Source organism: Tachypleus tridentatus, chromosome 13, assembly GCF_004210375.1.
Source record: "Tachypleus tridentatus isolate NWPU-2018 chromosome 13, ASM421037v1, whole genome shotgun sequence".
Taxonomy (NCBI): domain Eukaryota; kingdom Metazoa; phylum Arthropoda; class Merostomata; order Xiphosura; family Limulidae; genus Tachypleus; species Tachypleus tridentatus.
The window spans coordinates 216244593-216262197 of record NC_134837.1 but is presented as its reverse complement, the minus strand read 5'-3'; the positions used below and the strand labels follow the sequence as shown (position 1 = coordinate 216262197).

At 35.7% G+C, this 17605-nt stretch overlaps 1 protein-coding gene and 1 long non-coding RNA gene across 9 annotated transcripts in view; one reads left to right on the top strand and one right to left on the bottom strand.

Moving 5' to 3' along the window:
• LOC143240721 (retroviral integration site protein Fli-1 homolog) overlaps positions 1-11304 on the bottom strand; it is a 193639-nt gene extending 182335 nt beyond the window's left edge. For 2 of the 5 annotated variants that reach the window (XM_076483649.1, XM_076483652.1), the window contains exons 1-2: positions 10969-11105; positions 10197-10853 (exon numbers count right to left, since the gene is read on the bottom strand). In XM_076483649.1, the coding sequence (XP_076339764.1) occupies positions 10197-10707 (511 nt within the window). In that variant the 5' untranslated portion in view covers positions 10708-10853; positions 10969-11105. Of the gene's footprint in view, positions 1-10196; positions 10928-10968; positions 11109-11184 lie in introns of those variants that run through there. The other 3 variants (XM_076483651.1, XM_076483653.1, XM_076483650.1) reach the window with 3 other exon arrangements.
• LOC143240722 (uncharacterized) overlaps positions 1-17605 on the top strand; it is a 100126-nt gene that overhangs the window by 3974 nt on the left and 78547 nt on the right. For all 4 annotated transcript variants that reach the window (XR_013021898.1, XR_013021896.1, XR_013021897.1 and 1 more), the window contains exon 2: positions 16687-16806. This is a non-coding gene — a long non-coding RNA (uncharacterized LOC143240722). The remainder of the gene's footprint in view (positions 1-16686; positions 16807-17605) is intronic.

The following is a 17605-nucleotide window of genomic DNA, read 5'->3' as shown; positions in this document are numbered from 1 at the left end:
CGTTATAATGTTACGGTCAATCCCACTATTCGTTGATAAAAGAGTAGCCCAAGAGTTGGCGGTGGGTGGTGATGACTAGCTGCCTTCCCGCTTGTTTTACACTGCTAAATTAGGGACGGCTAGCACAGATAGCCCTCGAGTAGCTTTGTGCGAAATTCAAAAAACAAACAAACAAGTTCAGAACTAAAACTCAACCTAGTAATTAAGACACTGTTCTTGTTCTAACTAGAAGCATACAGCGTTAAGATAAGTGTTTGTTGCTAATTGCAAAACTACATTGGCTTTCTGTACTGTGCCCACGTGAGTATCAAAACTGGTTTACAGCGTTATAAACCTTCAGTCTTATCACTCAGACACTTGACGGCAACTCTCATAAAACTGATTATAATTCATAAATAGGTTATCCGTGTTGTTAGTGATGTTTTTGGCAACAATCCTACTAATACCTCACGAGGTTAGGGTAGTTTAGGAGATTTAAGTCAGTCCTAAATTTAGTTGCTAAGCTAAAAATGTAAAATAATCGTTTCGTAGTATTTTAAAATAAAAATGGAATCGATCACGGATAACTTAAAACTATTAAGAAGAGGCGCATAATTAAATGACACCTTAATCGCTTTAAGCCACTTTAGATTTTGAAACGTATGAGATAGTTTTGAAGTAAAAACTGAAAACTATCACAGTTTGGGTAATAGTTACATTATTATATATACATATATATACACGTACAATAAACCTATCACATTCCACGTCTTTTTATTAGCGAAGAGACAATTTAGAGCTGAACAATTCAATTGGCGGTAGATCACCACCTCATACTTAAGATGAATTAATTGATAAAGGTTATATTCAAACGGGGCCTGGTATGGCCTAGCGCGTTAAGGCGTGCGCTTCGTAATCTGAGGGTCGCGGGTTCGAGCCCGAGTCGCGCCAAACATGCTCGCCTTCCCAGCCGTGGGGGCGTTATAAAGTGACGGTCAATCCCACTTTTCGTTGGTAAAAGAGTAGCCCAAGAGTTTGCGGTGGGTGGTGTTGACTAGCTGCTTTCCCTCTAGTCTTACACTGCTAAATTAGGGACGGCTAGCACAGATAGCCCTCGAGTAACTTTGTGCGAAATTCCAAAAGAAACAAACAAATATATTCAAACGTTACTTTAAGATCAAATAAATTTCAATGATTAAAACACCTTTCATTTTTATCAATTGAAGATCCAAAAATAGTTAAAACTAAGGAAGAGTCTAGGGTAAAAAAAATTAAAGTACTGACACTTGTGTGTTGCTACCTTTATTACTGACTTAAAGCCCTCTAGTTCTGCAAAATTCTTGAATAATTAATAATAATTAATAAATAATTAGGCTTCGGGAAAGCAAGACCTAACATGTTGATTGGAAATAAATCATATTCGCAAGTTTTACGTTTTAAAGTTTTCGTTAAGTTCTCAAATCAATACCTTATATGAGTAGTTTCAAAAACATTTGTTTTAATGTATTTCGAGGGTTGTCGATATGACCCACATATCCGATTTTCAATGTTTTAGCGATGAAAAATATACAGTTCTCGAAAAGTTTGGTACTAAATTTGCAGGTGCGTTAATTCATCTGTCGATGTCTGTAACTGATATTTTATTAATCTTATAAAAACATGGATATCTGGTTTTCGTTAACTCCAGCCAACAGCTTCTCTCAACCCTTGAAATACAACGTCTTTTCACAGCGTCAGGCTGCACACTGCATAACAAAATGTTTCTTAGTAATGCTGGTTAAGAAACCCACTCTGTATGGATCATAATAGATAACAAAATATATCTTGCTTATGTAATTCTGGCTTGGAAACCAATTCTGTATGGATCACAATAGATAACAAAATTTCTCTTGTTTAGTTGGCAGTGGTTAGGAAACCAGTTCTGTATGGATCACAATAGATAACAAAATATTTCTTGCTTATGTAATGCTGGTTAGGAAACCCATTCTGTATGGATCAGAAAAGATAACAAAATATTTCGTTTAGCAGACAGTGGTTAGAAAGCCAAGTCTGTAGGTACCACAATAGATAACAAAAATCTCTTGTTTAGGTAACAGCGGTTAGGAAACCAATTCTGTGTAGATCACAATAGAAAACAAAGTGTTTCTTGTTTAGCTGACAGTGGTTTGGAAACCCATTCTGTATGGATCACAATATATTAAAAAAATCTCCTTAGTTTTATGTATATTCTTTTGAGTTGTCTTGTAATTGTCTTATTGAATTTTCATTTATTTAGGATTTGAAGAATACGTAGCGTTAATATTATTATTATTCTAAATTCTTCACCTCAATTAATTTTTTGACTTCCCATTTGTTAATACGTTATATCGATTTTAGGTTAACTTAGCAGAGGCTACAACACACGTAAAATGCCTTTAGTTTAGTTAGGAGTATTAAGGAAACTAAGCCAACAGTCTAGTTTAGCTCACATTATCCAGGGATCTAAGTGTCAGGGATTCATAAGCACAGAATCAAAGGTAAAATAATCCGAAAACCTTCCAAACTGATAATAACTACTGGATACAAAACTTTCTACTAGCATACAGAGCCATTAGGAGATATGTGCCTGACAGTAACTTAACAAAACAGTTTAGTCACAGTTATAACAGAATATTTACTTTGAGAGTTATGGTTTTGTCACAGTGAGTACAAGCAGTGATGTTGTATATATTAGTTTCCTTTGTTTTCATATCGAAATTGTTATGAGAACTTGAGTTATCACTAGAATTTATTTATTTGTAAAGTTTACGTCAGTCTGATGTTCTTCCAAATGTTCATATTTATCGTGGTAGAAAAATTGATTAAGTATATTAACAATCGATGTGTTGTTAGTGTCTAATCTTAACTTGTATTGCCTGAGAAGTTGCCTCATATATTTCGCTAAGTTGAACAGCCGCTCGAACAACTTATATTTTTCAACGAATGCTAGAAAGTTTTTTTCTGCACGTGTGGAGGTCAGGCCAAGTTACACAAAATCCAGGCCAAGTTACACAAAATCCTTCTTGGATGTCAGGCCAAGTTACACAAAATCCAGGCCAAGTTACACAAAATCCTTCTTGGATGTCAGGCCAAGTTACACAAAATCCAGGCCAAGTTACACAAAATCCTTCTTAGATGTCAGGCCAAGTTACACAAAATCCTTCTTGGATGTCAGGCCAAGTTACACAAAATCCAGGCCAAGTTACACAAAATCCTTCTTGGATGTCAGGCCAAGTTACACAAAATCCAGGCCAAGTTACACAAAATATTTCATGGATTTCGGGCCAAGTTACACAAAATCCAGGCCAAGTCACACAAAATCCTTCGAGGAGGTCAGGCCAAGTTACACAAAATCCTTCTTGGAGGTCAGGCCAAGTTACACAAAATCCTTCTTGGATGTCAGGCCAAGTTTCACAAAATCCAGGCCAAGTCACACAAAATCCTTCGAGGAGGTCAGGCCAAGTTACACAAAATATTTCATGGATTTCGGGCCAAGTTACACAAAATCCAGGCCAAGTCACACAAAATCCTTCGAGGAGGTCAGGCCAAGTTACACAAAATCCAGGCCAAGTTACACAAAATCCTTCTTAGATGTCAGGCCAAGTTACACAAAATCCAGGCCAAGTTACACAAAATATTTCATGGATTTCGGGCCAAGTTACACAAAATCCAGGCCAAGTCACACAAAATCCTTCGAGGAGGTCAGGCCAAGTTACACAAAATCCTTCTTGAGGTCAGGCCAAGTTACACAAAATCCTTCTTGGATGTCAGGCCAAGTTACACAAAATCCAGGCCAAGTCACACAAAATCCTTCGAGGAGGTCAGGCCAAGTTACACAAAATATTTCATGGATTTCGGGCCAAGTTACACAAAATCCAGGCCAAGTCACACAAAATCCTTCGAGGAGGTCAGGCCAAGTTACACAAAATCCAGGCCAAGTTACACAAAATCCTTCTTAGATGTCAGGCCAAGTTACACAAAATCCAGGCCAAGTTACACAAAATATTTCATGGATTTCGGGCCAAGTTACACAAAATCCAGGCCAAGTCACACAAAATCCTTCGAGGAGGTCAGGCCAAGTTACACAAAATCCAGGCCAAGTCACACAAAATCCTTCGAGGAGGTCAGGCCAAGTTACACAAAATCCAGGCCAAGTCACACAAAATCCTTCGAGGAGGTCAGGCTAAGTTACACAAAATCCTTCTTGGATGTCAGGCCAAGTTATACAAAATATTTCGTAGATGTCAGGCCAAGTTACACAGAATCGTTCAAAGGTTCGTGTAGGGGTATTAATATAAAGCGAGGTTTTATGGCCGTTCACTACCACATGAAGAGAACGCAGTTATTTTAACATGCAGCGGCGGAAGTGTGCGCCTTACAACAACAAGAATAGTACAGGAAATAGGCTTTCTTCCTAGTCAGACCTTTCCATTTCGTAGAATTTTTCTTATAGTCATTCTCAAAGTTTTCAGCAACAAAAAAACGTTGAATGAGAAATCATCCTTTATGAATTATGGTAGCAATTCCGTCGTATTTTTATATAAACATCAGATGAAAAAAACCTTAGGTTATTGGAAATTAATACCATTAGAAACCGACAATAAGTTTAGAAAATCGAAATTAGTTATTTGAAATCGACACTAAGTTATCGGAAACTAACCACAAACACATATTGAAGACTACATTATTCTTACAGATTACTAAATGGGAACATTTTGAAATCATAGTAACTGTCTTTAGTTGACATTCTCACTGTATCAAACAATATTACAATTGGCGTCTTATCATGTATTATTAACCGGTAGTCAGTTAGTTTTGATAGTTAAAAACATATTTCGCTAGTTCAGCATAAACTCAGGTGATACAGTGTGCACTTTTAATTAGTTTGTAAGTACACTTAAACAGATATCTGACAGTTTTGTTAAATAAACCACAAAAGTTAAAAAGAGAGAGAGAAAATCAGGATAAACAATCCGAAAGTGGAAGTGATTTTGTAAAGAGTTCTTATGAACAAAAAAGAAACGGATCGTCACTCGACCCACATGGATCTACCAGAAACCAGTAAAAAAATCAGTCTCCTGGAGCGAAATGAGGACAAATTAATCTGAAAAAAACCAGAAACAAATAGTCACTTGAAGCACAATGAAGACAAACTGATCTGCAAGAACCAGAATCGGATAGTTTAGTCACTTGAAGTACAATGAAGAGCTAACTTTTTTCTTATGAAGTTTTATGAGGTAGTTACATAGATTGAAATATTTACTGCCTATAGATTATCTCTGATAGGTGACTTTTAAGTTGAAAATTATCTAAGTTTGAAGAAAATAACTTTAATTTTATCAAATATTTAAAATTACGCACAACCTTGTGAATTTCAAATTGTACTCGCACAAGGAAACAAATGCACAAGGGATGGAGTTTGATCTTGAGGTGTAGCTTACATATATATATATATATATCTGGACAGAGGAGGGTCAAATTTTACAGACCTTATTTGAACCTTTATTCACTTTTCACTTATTTAGGAAAGTTAGTATGTTAGCTCTAGATCGTTGAAATATAAACACTACTGAACTGATGTTAGATTGTAGAAATACTGAACTGATGATAGATCGAACAAATACTGAACTGATGTTAGATCGTACAAATACTGAACTGATGTTAGAACGAACAAATACTGAACTGATGTTAAGATTGTACAAATACTGAACTGGTGTTAGATCGTACAAATACTGAACTGATGATAGATCGAACAAATACTGAACTGATGTTAGATCGTACAAATACTGAACTGGTGTTAGATCGTACAAATACTGAACTGATGTTAGATCGTATAAATACTGAACTGATATTAGACTGTACAAATACTGAACTGATGTTAGATCGTACAAATACTGAACTGATATTAGACTGTACAAATACTGAACTGATGTTAGATCGTACAAATACTGAACTGATGTTAAGGAAACCAACAAAATATTTTAAAAAAATACAAAAATTATTCTGCGGTTTCAAAAGTATCACCTTTGATAAAGACTAAAGTTCACAGGGTGTGCCTCTAGGAAATGTTCGAGTGACCAAAGTAACGGAAAGATGTTTAACTTCCCAAGTAAACATGTTCTCCTGACACAATAATGGGTTGTCATAAGTTTCCACCTGCTAGTTTATCGACAGTTATAACTGTATTTTTATGTTAGGAGTTATATTTCTGTCACACGCAGTGATGATACTAATTGAACATCTTTCAGTATATCTTCCTTTCCTTTGTTATCACATCGAAATTTTTACGAGAATGTGAAGTATCACTGGATTTTATTTAGTTTACATCTTTGTACAACGAACACCATTCTAATATTAACACGATTCTTGATACCAGATACTTTCTTTCTTGTGAGAACTTTCCACCACTCTTTACTATTTCTTACCGTCTTCTCTTACTGAATAAGTGATATTCTAGTGAGTCCAGCAACAATATGCTGATTTGTTTGTTTTTTATGAACAACAAAAAGTCACGAGACATTCAAATTCATTGTTCCGGTATCAGTAAGAAAACCTTTTCCTCTCTTTCGTATTCTAGTTCGACAAGGAAAAGGTCGAGCATTCTATACACAAGCATTTTATTCGTGAATATTTCACATGAAAACTGATTCGCCGAGTATTTCATGTTTCGTAAGCGCAGAGAATGCTCTGTAACTATACGTTTATAACAAAAGAATTGTGTTTCATAAGCACAAAGCTTCGTACAAAAAGGGGTGCTATGAATAATGGTGGAAAACAATAAATGTTAATGAAAGTATGTAAAAAAAATTAAAATTTTGTCGAAGAGTTTAAACATGTTTTCACTGAACTCGACTTTATTCACCTTTAAATAAATCATTACTGGCAAGAAGCACGTGAAAATAAGGTATGTGTAGTATTATTTTGATACAAAATTTGTATTAGAGGTAAAACAATTGTAAAATCAATGTTGCCCAGTGGCTGGCACGTAAGATTACGTGATTCAAAGACTGGATGTTATAGGCATCAATTAGGGTTTTGGCTGTGACAGCTGTTAACGCCGTTACAAAGAGCGCAGGTTATCAAACATGCACCGATCCATATTTATAGTTTGACTATATACACATCTAACAGACAGTAGCTCTGAGGTTTGGTTTTGATACGTTTTTTTTTGACAGCAAAATTGATTTCGGAATGTTGAGGTTAGAACTGCTGTAATAGCATAATACACGTAGCTTAACCTCTGGGTAGACCAAATGTCAAATAATTCTATTAATCATTTATCATTCGTTACGAATGTACGTTTTGACTTCACCTGCCGCGAGCGACTACGCGCTCTCCTCCACCTGCCTCGAGACTGATTATGCATATGGTAAAATCGACATAGTAAGAGCAGGAGAAATATTCTCACATATCTCATATGCACGAGAATGACTACGAGGTAATCTTTATAATGTTAGTACAGAATTCTGAAACAAAGTAACGTTATAATTTCCCATTTTCCTCATGTGTTTAATTACTTGAACTTTTTAAATCAACTTTTCAATGACGAAACTTTTAATTTCACACTCACCCCCATCAACACACTGTTGAATACATATCATGTTCTTCTGTGCCCCGATACTTCTTGTTTTGTTTGTTTTTTGTAAGTTCGCACAAAGCTACTCGAGGACTATCTGTGCTAGCCGTCCCTAATTTAGCAGTGTAAGACTAGAGGGAAGGTAGCTAGTCATCACCACCCACCGCCAACACTTGGGCTACTCTTTTACCAACGAATAGTGGGATTGACCGTCACATTATACGCCCCCACGGCTGGGAGGGCGAGCATGTTTAGCGCGACGCGGGCGCGAACCCGCGACCCTCGGATTACGAGTCGCACGCCTTACGCGCTTGGCCATGCCAGGCCCCCGATACTTCATGGGCTTACAAAGCTAAAATCCGGGGCTCGACTCCCTCGGTGTGGTCTGAATTTCGCGCAAAGCTATTCAAGGGCTATCTGCGCTAGCCGTCCCTAATTTAGCAGTGTAAGACTAGAGGGAAGGCAGCTAGTCATTACCACCCACCGCCAACTCTTGGGCTATTCTTTTAGCAACAAATAGTGAGATTGACCGTCACATTATAACGTACCTACGGCTGAAAGGGCGAGCATTTTTTGGTGTGACAGGGATTCGAACTCGCGACCCTCGGATTACGAATCGAGTGCCTTAACCACCTGGCCATGCCAGGCCATCGACCCACTCTGTGAACGCAGCAAATAATTCAACGTGGATTTGCTCTAAAACAAATAAACAAAACCGTTTTCCTTAATCAAAATGTTATCAAATAAAGAACAATTATTTTATCATTCCCTCCAAATAAAAACCTACTTTAAATCAGGAACAATATATATCTTGTCCAACAAGGATTTGAAACAATTATTTATCGACATTACGTTTCAATCATGTGACATTCAACAGATAGGAAGCATGTTTCTTGTGTTTCTTTTCAGTTTCAATTTTGAATATTCAACCACGATTTAACAAAATCTACCTGTTACCGATAACAAAGTTGTAATATTGGAAACTGACTCGAGCCTGAAAACATTAGTTAATGTTTCTGACATACCTTTAATAATTGTGCTAGTTAAAATTATATCTCCAAAAATTCTACAATATAGAACTCTTGAGCAAAGCCTGAAATAATTGTTAACATACTTGATATTAAATTCAGTAACTGACACTTCAAAACAGTGCCTAACTGACATACAATATAAATCTCTGAAGAAAGCCTGAAAAATTATATTACAAATATTTTCTGTTGATAACAATAATTAAGCTTTTGAAACAATGCATAACAATATTACAGTATCAAACTCCAATAAAAGCCTGAAGCATTATATGGAAAATATTTTCTAATTCTAACAATAACTAAGATTTGGAAACAATGCCTAATAATAAATAGTACATTATCAGTCTGTTAGTGAAGCGTAAAACACTGTAGCTAACAATATTTGTAGTTCTATGTGTTAAAAAAGCACACAAAACGTTTCGATTAGACCATAACATAAACAAAACATCTCGAACACAAAAAGGAAATTGGAAAGAGTGGCCAGATTCCTAATTATTATGTGCTTTCTTTATAAACTAAGTTACATTATCGACACATACGTGAGATAGACTAGACACAATTATCGTCTTATTCTGTTTTGTTATACGAATATTAAATTTCTTAAGACATTTAAAACCAGTTATTAAATGCTAAGAAAGAACTCTTACAACGTAGATTATTAAATGCTAAGAAAGCCACAAAGGGCTATCTGCTCACAACGACATACCGCTGTAATAGGAAATAGGAAATTTCTCTCTTCATATATAAACACACATAAGCATACATGCGTTCTTTATTTTATTCAGAATGGGAGTTGAAAAACATGGAAATCAGTTCGGGCAATGTAAGTTGATATCAACATGTGGGGTGTTTATGTGTTATAAAACCCGAAACCCGAGTATTTTATTCAGCTATATGGCTCCTAAATAGTAAGCGTTTAAGTATAGACCGACCAGGCTCGTTAACCAATTAGAAAAACGAAACTGTATAACTATATCTTACGTATGGCCTACCATATAAAAAACACACCAATAAACAGATCCTTAAAAAGCACCCAGAAAAATCCATAAAATATACATTATTGGATTTTTTATGACTAAGATTCGTACGTGGACAAACAATACAAACATTTGTGCCAATCTTCTCTGAAAATGGTGACTATAATTACTGTCCTTCGCGTTTAGATTTCACATCTCCACGTGCTATAAGTTACAGTTTTGCTTTATTTATTATTAAAGAACAGGATTTGATAGGACTTTGGACCTGTGTGTGTTGACGTTGAAAGGATCAACTTTATTTTCTGCCTTATGGGAAGGAAGTGTCGAATTAATTAATCATTGAACTAAAGTTACAGAACACCGGCTGTTATACTATCATCTAAATATGTCTTACTTCCTCTAAGTTAACCTGAATTATAAAATAAAATGTCTTGTTTTTAGAATTTTTTATGGCGTTAGAACAAAAAAGCGTAAATTAAGTTGAAATTTATATGGCTTTTTATAAGACGATAATAGCATTACATGGGTACAATGCGAGAAACATTCGATAAAACAAGGGATATTAGCTTTTAATTAGAAATGTTATAGAACTAAACCTAGCAAAAAATTAGCACTAACCTGCTGGTACTACCACTCTTTTGTCGGAGCTGGGGTCGTTACCTGTGGGTCGGCACGAAGAATTAGGGCGATTGGAAACGTCTAGCTGGCCATTGATGGCATGTTTGTCGGTGGTGTAGTGACTTAGAAGAATTGGGGACCCAGCAGGAATGTTGCTGAAAGCGCTTGGTGAGAGATACCTGTCCCTATAGGCCGGGGTCACAGCCGTTACAAGGCTCGACGACTTGCTGACCGTCTCATTACCGCTCGAGGAAGGCTTACCCTGTGAAAAGCGACGACAAGGCAAAACACTGTCGACTGGAACTGACGGCATGTGGGAGGCTGCGTTGTAACGGTAAGCACAACCAGACCATTCGTCCCTAGTGCCGAAGGCCTCCACCTTGACGTGCAAGGAGTAAGGAGACGGCGGGGGAACCAATCCTCGACTTCCCCCTCCACCTGGTCCAGTTTTGGCCAGGTCAGTAGAAGGGACTTGCCCATAGGTACAGCTACTGTTGGGACTTTCGAACATGATAGAGTAACAAGTTGAAATGACAACCTCAGATACTTCCGGTCGCTAATACCGACCACTTCCACTTCCGGGAAGTGAACTAGGGAAGGGTTAGTTGTGAGCACGTGGTCACTGTCCGCTAGAGTTCCACAGCACACAGGAGCTTTCTGAAAAGTTCAATATTAACAGTTAGTCTTAGAATAGTCAGTTGCAACACTGTACACAGTATCTACTGCTCGTTATTATGTACGTTAGACAATTATTTCCTGTTTTTATACTTACTCGGACTTCCTACTAATCTACCGCGCAACCTATTTAACTCTGTCTACTAATTACACAAACACCACCTAGGCTTTATGCGCCGATGAAACGAAAAGATGATTTAGTCACGTGATAGACCGTCAGTTAAACAACCATTCCCAACTCATAGCATGCACATTTTCCCACAATTATAACACATCTGTAACATAACACAGATGTGCCAAGAAGTATTCATACCATATCAACGTTCTGGCACGGGACGCACTCCGCCATTCCTCACGCGAGCGAACGGGATGATCCGTCATCTCGGGATGTACCCCATTCTCGACACGTGCCGTCCCACTCAACTGCGCATCTTCATTAGGGCCCAGTTCACTCTGTTATGCACGGCCAATTGCACATGAAATAAAGGAAAGGCAAATAATAATTGAGCGCGGTGACTCTTTGTAATCGACTCTGCTAGAAAGAGAGACCTTTTGAAAAACAAACGATCAGTCGAGAACATCAGATTGTAGTTAAAATACATGTTCGGACAGAAGCACTTGTTTGAAATTGTGAAAACTCTATAAACTTAGAATATGACATTGTACATTAACGTGTCGCAGTAACATAGTTCTAGGAGAAAAGGTAGATAATATTATCTAAATAGCCTGAACACCTTATGTGTCCAGAAAGAGGTTTGACATCGTCACGATGCAATAAAAATAAGATGTTATGTCCTCAGAAGGGTAAACATCGTCATCAAGATACAATATAAACACGATGTTGTGTACTCAGAAGAGTTTAAATCAAAAACAAGACACAATATAAACAAAATGTTATGTCCTCAGAAGGGTGAACATTTTCATTAAGATAGAGTAAAAACACGACGTTATGTTCTCAGTAGGGTGAACAGAGTCATCAATATACAATATAAACACGATATTGTGTCCTCAGAATGGTAAACATCGTCATCTAGATACAATATAAACACGATGTTGTGATCTCAGAATGGTAAACATCGTCATCAAGGTACAATATAAACAAGATGTTATGTTCCCAGAAGGGTAAACATCGTCATCAAGATACAATATAAACAAGATGTTATGTTCCCAGAAGGGTAAGCATCGTCATCAAGATACAATATAAACACGATGTTATATTCTCAGAAGGGTAAACATCGTCATCAAGATACAATATAAACACGATGTTATGTTCCCAGAAGGGTAAACATCGTCATCTAGATACAATATAAACACGATGTTATATTCTCAGAAGGGTAAGCATCGTCATCAAGATACAATATAAACACGATGTTATATTCTCAGAAGGGTAAACATCGTCATCAAGATACAATATAAACACGATGTTATATTCTCAGAATGGTAAACATCGTCATCAAGATACAATATAAACACGATGTTATATTCTCAGAAGGGTAAACATCGTCATCAAGATACAATATAAACACGATGTTATGTTCTCAGAAGGGTAAACATCGTCATCTAGATACAATATAAACACGATGTTGTGATCTCAGAAGGGTAAACATCGTCATCTAGATACAATATAAACACGATGTTATATTCTCAGAAGGGTAAACATCGTCATCAAGATACAATATAAACACGATGTTATGTTCCCAGAAGGGTAAACATCGTCATCAAGATACAATTTCAACAAGATGTTATGTTCCCAGAAGGGTAAACATCGTCATCTAGATACAATATAAACACGATGTTATATTCTCAGAAGGGTAAACATCGTCATCAAGATACAATATAAACAAGATGTTATGTTCCCAGAAGGGTAAACATCGTCATCTAGATACAATATAAACAAGATGTTGTGATCTCAGAAGGGTAAACATCGTCATCTAGATACAATATAAACACGATGTTATATTCTCAGAAGGGTAAACATCGTCATCAAGATACAATATAAACAAGATGTTATGTTCCCAGAAGGGTAAACATCGTCATCAAGATACAATATAAACACGATGTTATATTCTCAGAAGAGTGAAAATCGTCACCAAGGTGTAATATTAACAGGAACATATTTTTATGGAGCGAAACTTTCTCAGCAAAGAATCGTTATAGAGTGTGAGAACACCTACACCATTCAGGTGTAATCTAAACAAATGTATATTATTAATAACATGTATGAATGCAAACGTTGAGAGGATGCATTTTTTTATTGAAACATGAAGAAGCTAGTGCTAAAGAACAGAACTATAGTAAAATATATATGTAAAAATTGAATACGGTACAAATATCTATAGTATTTGAACATAGAAAGAATTAGTGCGGAGGAACGGTACGTTATATCAACAGTATGAATGTAAACAGTGAATACGGTGCAAATATACGTAGTATAAAAATATGAAAGAGCAACTGCTAAATCACAGTAAAGAATTGTATAATATATATGTAGATATTGGAACGTGACTGTAGTGGACGCAGATATCAATAAAGAACATAGATTTATAAAAAAATTAAGCTAAATACGAGAGAGAGGTATTTTAGCATTAGACAGGCCCTATTATATGGGCAGAACAGTAAAGATAGAAGCTTTCACCCAGATATGAAAACAATATTGGTGTATTTATGTACATGTGCTAATGGCACAAGAACTGAGTAACGCAAATATGTGAGCACTGGATTATTTGGTAAAGTTTAGTAAAAAACGATTCCCCCCCCTCGGCGGTATTCATGCGGATGTAAAACACTAGAGACCGTCGTTCGATACTCGTGGTGGGCAGAGTACAGATAGCCCATTGTGTAACATTTTGTTTAACTTCAAACAAACAGAAATAACGATTTTTTCTTCAGATGAATATAAACTAAGTATCAAAAATCTGAACCAGAGTTTCGCCTTTCCGACATGATCAGTTATGTATATTTATCCTTATGATGCCACAAAGACGTAACTTTGGATTAAAAAAAAAACAACTGTTGTGTATATTAATCCTGATGATGCCGCAAAGACGAAACGTTGGATAAAAAAAAAAAAACAACAACTGTAGTGTATAGTAATCCTGATGATGCCGCAAAGACGAAACGTTGGATAAAACATTTGTAGTGTATAGTAATCCCTATGATGTCGTAAAGACGAAACGTTGGATAAAACAAAAAAAAACAACTGTAGTGTATAGTAATCCTGATGATGCCGCAAAGACGAAACGTTGGATAAAAAAAAAAAAACATTTGTAGTGTATAGTAATCCCTATGATGTCGTAAAGACGAAACGTTGGATAAAACAAAAAAAACAACAACTGTAGTGCATAGTAATCCTGATGATGCCGCAAAGACGAAACGTTGGCTAAAATAAAATAAAAAGTATTTTATGTATATCTGGAGCGTAAAAGTCGTTTAAAGGTTTTATCAAAATGTGTAAATTCCTCCAGAATGCGCAACACATTTTGAAAGGCAACAAAAATTTCCAGTATTGGATGTTTATATAAATCATACCTTTGGATAAATTCACCTCTAAAGACTACAGTAGTAATTTATTGACTTGCCGACGTTTCGAGCAAAAACTCTTTTACTAAGCTAGAAACAAACTTATTGGTTACGAAAGTTACCATCAACTAAGAGGCTTGATTCTAGCTACAAACATTACTACCATAGGTTTAAAAAGGTGCTTTTTTTTTTTCACCTTCGAATTTTTCTACTTATTTATATAGATATAACTGTGTGTGTGTTTGTGTAGTAAAGCCATATCGGACTATCTACTAAGCCCACCAAGGAGAAGCGAAACCCTGATTTTAGCGTTACCAATCTTTAGACTTACCGTTGTACTAGCGGAGGACTAGATATAATTGTGTAACTTACTTGTCTTGTAAGTTGATTGAGTGATTGTGTGGAATTAAGAACAAAAATACACAATGGGTTACCTGTATGTGCTCTGCCCACCACAGGTATCGAAACCTCTGTTTAACAATGTGAGTTCGCAGACATTCCGCTGTGTCACTATAGGGGGGCTGTTATATAAGCCCAGTGACGTATACTGTTTTACACTGCACTCTCTCTGCGTATGTGTTTTTAATGTACATTATTTGCTTATTGAATTTGATGCAAAGTTACTTGAAGGCTATCTGCGCTAGCCATGCCTAGTTTCAAGTGACAGAGCATAGAGAAGGCAACTATACAATACTGCCCACTGCCATCTCTTGGTTACCATAAACGCATTCTTCCTAAAGTGTTATATGCAAGGAGTTTATATTTATTTATATAGGAAAAAAATTGCCTACAGTCGAAAATATTCTTTTAATGCATTTATATGAGAAACAGTTTTTACATCAGATTATTAAGTCTAAAGTTTGATTTGCTTATTTTACGATTTTCTATCGTGAATTGATGTACCAGAGGTAAGATAGTTAGTATCACAACCATAGTCGAATAGTGAGCCCTGACCATCACTCTTATTACACACGTACGTCCCAGTGTGTGAACCATGAATCCTCGCATCAAGAATTACCTCACGCTAACCAGGATACCTTGTTGTCTCTGAAGGCTAGTAATGTATTATTTCTAGTTTATTTCCAGATTGTAAAAATGTAATACTCGAATTTAGTGAAGTGATGCCACTGAAGAACATATACGAGTTGTTTTTTAAGTTTGTGCGTGTCTGATAGGTAGCTTCATGAAGGTTTAGCTTGAGGCTAGTCAGGCTTCACATGCCAAAATGGATAGGGAGCTTGAATCGCAATCTGAGGGTCGCGGGTTCGAATCCTCGTACCGCCAAATTTATTCGTCTTTACACCCGAAAGGTTGTCATAATGTGACATTTAATTGCCCTATTCGTAGTTAAAAGAGCATCTCAAACGTTGGCGATGAGTAGTGGTGACCAACTGTCTTCCACTGTTAACTTAGGGACGTTTACCGTGGATAGTTCTCGTGTATATTTGCGCGAAATCCAAACCAAAATCTGTTCATTTTCACAAAAAGTGGTTAGGTTACAATTGTAAACAGTTTATCCATTACGTTAATGGCTGCATAGAGATGCGATAGTAGCTCAAATTCAGCGGTTATAAAAGGTTCTGAGTATGTGAATTTTTTTATATTAACGAAAATAATAATTTCAGGGGGAAATTTTAATAGAGTATTAATTTTTTTATTACAAGAAGAACATGTTTAAGCTCAGAACATAAACCATTAGGATTACTAGCTGCACGACAAAATTTCATTCTAACAGCATTTAACTCAATAATGGTTCTGTGGTACATAAATCATATAACTGCACGACAAACTCAGATAGTTGTTCCTAATAGCATTTAACTCAATAATGGTTCTGTATTACATAAATCATATAACTGCACGACAAACTCAGAGAGTTGTTCCTAATGACATTTAACTCAATAATGGTTCTGTAGTACATAAATCATATAACTGCACGACAAACTTAGATAGTTGTTTCTAATCGCATTTAATTCAGTGATGGTTCTGTACTACACGAATCATATAACTATGCCACAAACTCAGTTTATCTTTCTGATCGCACTTAGCTCAATAATGGTTCTGTATTACATGAATCGTATAACAACAACACGACAAAGTTAATTTGTTGTTTATTATCGTATTGAACTGAATTAAGGTTCTGAAATACACGAATCATAGAACGGAAAGAACAACTCTTTTTTTCATGGTTTTTAAATTCTTGTTCATATTCAGTTCTATATATTTCTTCCTTTTCTTTAAGGTTTTGTAACGTAACGTCTAAACATTTAATTATATTTTTTTTATAAATCTTAAACAGATTTTACGATTGAGAAAGCAGGACATCTGAGATGGTCGACGCGCGAAGCCGCCTTGAACCTACATTATAGAATAACAGTTGTTCTTACGAAACCCTCGAAAAGAAGAGTGCAAGAATTAGGTTTGTAATTTAAATATGACTAGAAATACATTATTCTTATTTATTGAACGGAGAGCCGAGATATTATTTTGTGTCTGAGCTCAATAATCATGCTTCGAAAAATTACATAACGTTCAATTCACGTACAGAAACTGTTAAGGGTGAGGAAACTGTTCATGTGGAGACAAATAGGTAGCAGTTTTAAACTATTGTGAAAAGTTAAAATAAGAGTTATATAATTTATCCAACTCGAATAAAACCAGAAACGCTTCATTAAAACGGTTCGATTATTTACTATTAGACATCTTTAAGATACGTGTATTATATTTCCTACCAATACAAGTAAAACATCAACTGTATGAATTAGTAATAGCCAATTAAAATGAGAAAAAAATTACTTTTGACTTTAATTTATCTTTTAAGTTATCTAACATCGTAATGCGAACAGAGAAAAATACAGTTAATCACATCGTAAACAGAATACACACAAAGTATATTTATTTGAATGAACGATCGACATGCACGGTTGAATTTAGATCTTTCACTGGATTCTACTGACAGAGAAAAATGAATATTTTCTTACTAATATTATATTACTTAGTAAGTTAATAAATAAAATAAAATAATCATAAATAATTGTATATTAATTAAATTACTATTATATTTCAAATTAGAAGGTTCAGAAATGCAGCACGTGCAGTTTTTCCTGTATGGATCACCGAGAGCTATACATTTTAACACACGAATAACCTTAAAAATTGTGGGAAAAGAAAAGAAAAGAAAATTCTTCGTAACATAAAAATAAGTTAAAAGTTCCGAC